The sequence below is a fragment of the Macrobrachium rosenbergii genome, chromosome 14 (genome assembly GCF_040412425.1).
Source record: "Macrobrachium rosenbergii isolate ZJJX-2024 chromosome 14, ASM4041242v1, whole genome shotgun sequence".
NCBI classification, from domain to species: Eukaryota; Metazoa; Arthropoda; class Malacostraca; order Decapoda; family Palaemonidae; genus Macrobrachium; species Macrobrachium rosenbergii.
In genome coordinates this window covers 15,687,803-15,692,802 of record NC_089754.1, presented here as the reverse complement: position 1 = coordinate 15,692,802, position 5,000 = coordinate 15,687,803, and the positions used below count along the sequence as shown (strand labels likewise).

Genomic DNA, 5,000 nt, shown 5'->3' with positions numbered 1-5,000 from the left:
ATTACCATGAAGAAGCGATACACTCGAATTGACCTCTCTCCATTTTTTGTGCTCCGATCTGATCGCGCTATGTTGATATTACCAAAATTTGAACTCTATCTTTAGCAAGGAAATTGAGCATAGTTCAAATGTGTCTTGAGAAAATCTCAATATTCAGTGTGAATTTGCTATGGTTTTATATAAGTTATGTTTGTCTGTTACCAGTGCTGCATGCTTTATTTCGTCCTTGGACGAGATTACGTCACATGCGCTTAACCGGCCTCGTCTTTTGTTTCTATGCATGACAACGTTAAATCAAAGGCTCTCGAACTGATCCAAGTCCACGTCTCGGCCATTACCTGATTCTGGAATCTGTTCGCGTCTGTCGCATCAGAATTTGGCTCTGTCCTTCGTTTCGCGTACACTGCTTTGATCACTTTTTATCTAGAGAAGACATGCCGTCGTTCTTTGACAATCCCCATAACATGGTTTTGTGGCCATTGCCTTGCCTCGCCCTTTAAACTTTGAACAGATGTTAGTTTTTATGTCCTGTATTCTCCTGCATGCATACTTTTCTTGGAGTGTCAGGGTTCTCACCATTTTTGCAGTTCTGAGAAAGATAAATGAGTTCTGGTGACTGCGCCATTGGCCTGTATTTATGGAAGAAACTAGATCTGTCCCCAAAATTTTGTCAGTCGGCCAACCACTGAGAAGATTATTTACAACTATTTATGAAACGAAATTAGTTCTTGGTTAATGTCGAGGCGGTCATTAGTAGGCAATGTTTACAAGGATTAAATGCAGTTTGGTTTATTATACAAGTATGGCCTTTGATAGTAATTATCCTACGCTTTGCCATTGCTAATCTTCGGACTCGGTATCTTTCAAGATTGACATTTCACATTACCACAATATCTTTCTTTTTAAATGGAAGCAGTTCTTCATTGGAGGGGTGGGTAGAGCTTTCGGCTAGCATACTGTTGGCCCAGCGTTCGACTCTCCGAGCGGCCAATGAAGAATTAGAGGAATTTATTTCTGGTGATAGAAATTCATTTCTCGTCATAATGTGGTTCGGATTCCACAATAAGCTGTAGGTCCCGTTGCTAGGTAACCAGTTGGATCTTAGCCACGTAAAATAAATCTAATCCCTCGGGCCAGCCCTAGGAGAGCTGTTAACCGGCTCAGTGGTCTGGTTAAACTAAGATATACTTAACTTTTAAATGGAAGCAAAACATAATTAAATACTTAATTTATAGCATTAGGTAATCAGGAAAACTAAGACCATTGGATTCTTTGAAAATTGAAAGGTATGCGAAACAGTGAAGTAGGATAAGTATATATAAACAACTCAGGAGACAAGATGAGAGATAAACTCATTTTTTATAACAACAGTATAGTTCAGGGTTCCAAATCAGGGTGATTTTAAACAATCATTGTCAGTCATTTACATTTCTTTCATTTCTTTTAATCAACCCTTTCCTTCTTCCGAGAATTAGAGTGATTTTTCAGGTAACGAAAATAAATTTCTGTACATTCTCTAGTGGACTGGTCTTTCAATTGTGCAAAGAATAGTTTTGGAAAATAGATTAGTGTTTGTTTTTCAGACTAAGTGAATTGTTTCTAGAAGATAGCTTACGATTTTTTGTGATTTTTATATGTGGATACGTTTTGTTATTTAAAGAATGAAAAATGTAATATCGTTTTTTACAACCAATGTAGATTTTTTTATGCCAGTGGATAAAATTTGAATTTAACTGGTCGTCGATGAGCTAATTCTTTAGTTGTACAGTATAATGAAAGGAGTGGTAGGTAGGATGAAAATCGCTCTTGATTTTCAAGTTTTCCAAAAGAGAAAATAGGTTGAGTTATTACCTGAGGCATATCAAGTGCTAAATGGCGTTATAGATACTATAAAAGCAGTCCCGTTGGGGATGCGATACGCTCTACGTAAGCGGTCTATGAAGAACTAGAATCAAATGCTTAAAATATTGATCTTACGCTGAACAAAATATTTTTTAAGACCTTGTGATCATGAGAACTCTTATATAGTGAATACCTTCATTACTTAAGCACGACATGTACGTCCAGAAAACAAGCAAAGAAAGAACAGGGGAAAACACTTTACTATAGAATTTAGTCGATAACTGGATGTTTTCAGAGTTGAATTTTTTTTTCTTTTTTTTTTTTACTTTGCATTTGACCCTAGTTTTTCGTTCTCATTTGCACTTCATCTTAACTGCCAGTTTCCCCTTTCCTATCCAGAATCTATATGCCCGCCTCTTGTTTAGTTTCCCCTCGTCAAATTGGATACTATAGCATGTAGTTTAAATAGGTGCTTTAGAGCGTTGCACAGCCAGTTAGGTAGCTGGAATATAGGTGGTCGCATGAAGACAGAAATAAGCTGCGTAAATTTACTTGAGACAAAATCTCCCCCGTGGTTGTCTAACGTGCGACTCGGATTTTTTGGCTTTATTTAAAGGTTCTGTTTGGAAACATATAATGTAATTGGATATTATGGCAATAACAAAATTACGAAAAATAATCCGTGTAAAGGACATGACAGTTTGATGGTAATTATATTGAAATGTTCAAAAAGAAGTAAAAAATGGAGAAAAATATCTTAGAACAGTTTTATTGCCCATAACTGAGAGACAAATGCAGAAGAAAATTTTGTCTCTTTTTGCCCCAAGAATTTGTTTAGTATCCATTAATATTTTAGAGCAAATTGGTCCAGTTTTTCTAAATACATAAAGAAATGGTGTATTGTTGAAAATTTAAGGTGAAATAAGGATATTTACGGTTTTTACAATTATACACTGCCACCACTAGTATACTTCCTAGGATTTGTGAAGATACGGCAGCTGTATGTTAAGTATTAACTGCTTGTTTTTGTGTAGTGCTTAGATAGTGACGACAGTAAAAACCTTACATACCAACTTTGTTAAGCCTAAAATTTCTTATTTTTTTAGGTTAAAGCACAGGAAACACAAACATGCCAAACATTGATATACACTTAACACGTAATACACATATCAGGCATAATTCCAACCAACATTTAAAATTAGCCGGTTAAAATACTGCTTCAATTTAGGAGTTCACCAGTACCTTACAGAACACAAACAAATGTCCTTTGCATGGTATAAGAAAATCAGTTACTGTGATTAGTTATCAACATTTTGCTTAGTTTATACGTTCTTTTACTAGTATTGACGGACTGTGGATTGCTTTAGCTGGTATTTTAATTAGATAATCACCTTGTAAAAGTTGTAAATCCAGCATTGACTTATTAATGCGGTTGGTTAGATAAAACAAAGAAATGATGAATGACTTTGGTAAGACATCACGGTTATGACTAATAGAAATTACCTAAAACTCATTAAGCATTTACCAGTTAATAGCAAGAGTAATTTTCTCAAAATATGTTAGTGTCATTTCCTTAAACCTTTCGTTGGCGATGATAAGGAATCTAGAACTTAAATTTTCATTAATTTAGTGAAGACATCATCATCATCATCACCGTCGTCGGCGTCACCATTGCCTTCTTATTATTATAATTATTATTATTACGTAATTTAATATTCATTCTGTTTATTGCAAATAGGTTTTCAGTTACTTTTGAACAGTTCTCGGAACAGTTTATGTAAAGCCGTTTATTTACTGTTATTTTCATACGTCATGTGACTTAGTAATTGGATTCATCCCCTCAAAAATGGGATTTTGATACGTAGTTTATTTATTGGATGTAGGCATTCAGTTTTTTACAGCCCTCGGAACAATTATGTAAAGCTAGTTATTTCTCTATTTACGTCCAATATGTGGCATACTAGTAGCATTCATCCACTCGGAAATTAAAATGAATGCAAGGTTCATGGTTTATATAAAGAATTTAACATTTTAAGGCAGGCGGAACAAAATTATGGCTAATCGAATTATGTCATTATACATGAAGTCATGCCTTTCAGTTAAAAAAAAATAGTTTAAAAGTACATTTGCCTGAAGATCCAGTTTCCAATATGCCTGGAAGAAGTTGTGAAACGACATTAACAGTTCAAACACTTAGACAGAACATCAATAATTTATTTTGGCAGGTAAGGTTATCACTGAGGTCGACAGAAGTAATTTACAGATGTTTTATGTGTCAATTTAATGTGTGTATGGTAAACAAATAGTTGAATAGAAAGATTTGCAGTTCGAGAGGAGAAAATAGTGAAGAGAGCAGGATATTTTGTTCATGTGGTTGTCTTACTTCTTCTGAAAATAAAATGCGCCGCAGTGAGACATTCGAACGATCTCCGTGTCTGTCGTTAAGCCACCGCTGTCCAGAGCACATGACCTTATCATGATGCTCTCTCCTGTCTGATCTGAAAGAACAAACCAGTCCTAAACAGGGATGTGTTCTCAAGAGTTTCTAGTTTTCTTTTGACACCTTTTGGTCAAAACGCATCAGCTTATATTCTTTGATACAGTTATTAAGTCTTCTATTATATAGGGTTTTATGTTACAGTACATACAGGGGACACATATGCACACATCAGTCTGTATTTACATTTACATGAACAATTGATAACTGTGCCAAGAAAGATATTTCGAAATAAAGACTATTCAACTACGAATCAGGGAAAATACTTCAAATTATGTACATGTTGAACACATCCCTGTTCTGGAGTTATATTGTTTGCATTTTGGACTACACACAATAGAGAAACAGCCTGAAACCGAGATGCAGCTGCCCAGATTGACTTATTAGATATTATAATTTATTGTTCTAAATACTTAAAGATAAATATGATTGTGATGGAGTTTTGTATGGCTGATTGCTAATGAATTGTTAGATTGTGTTTAGTGTCAGTGTACTTGATTCGATTTTATTTGCCCTTAATTTTGTTTTCTATATTAAAAATATGGAGAGAAATATATGGAACTGTGGTATCTTAACTTTTACTGTTATTCAGTTTTCATAACTTAGTCATTTACACGATCACCCAACAGGAATCAAATAACTCAAAAAGTATATAGGATGA

At 34.7% G+C, this 5,000-nt stretch overlaps 1 protein-coding gene and 1 long non-coding RNA gene across 5 annotated transcripts in view; one reads left to right on the top strand and one right to left on the bottom strand.

The window, feature by feature from the left end:
* LOC136845733 (uncharacterized) overlaps positions 1-5,000 on the bottom strand; it is a 289,129-nt gene that overhangs the window by 13,095 nt on the left and 271,034 nt on the right. For 3 of the 4 annotated variants that reach the window (XM_067115953.1, XM_067115951.1, XM_067115952.1), the window contains one exon: positions 4,226-4,340. The exons of the other annotated variant lie outside the window; for it this stretch is intronic. In XM_067115953.1, coding sequence (XP_066972054.1) covers positions 4,226-4,340 — 115 coding nt within the window. The remainder of the gene's footprint in view (positions 1-4,225; positions 4,341-5,000) is intronic. 4 annotated transcript variants of the gene reach the window in all.
* The window catches only part of LOC136845734 (uncharacterized), a 522,167-nt gene that overhangs the window by 511,281 nt on the left and 5,886 nt on the right, over positions 1-5,000 (top strand). The gene's annotated exons all lie outside the window — the stretch shown is intronic.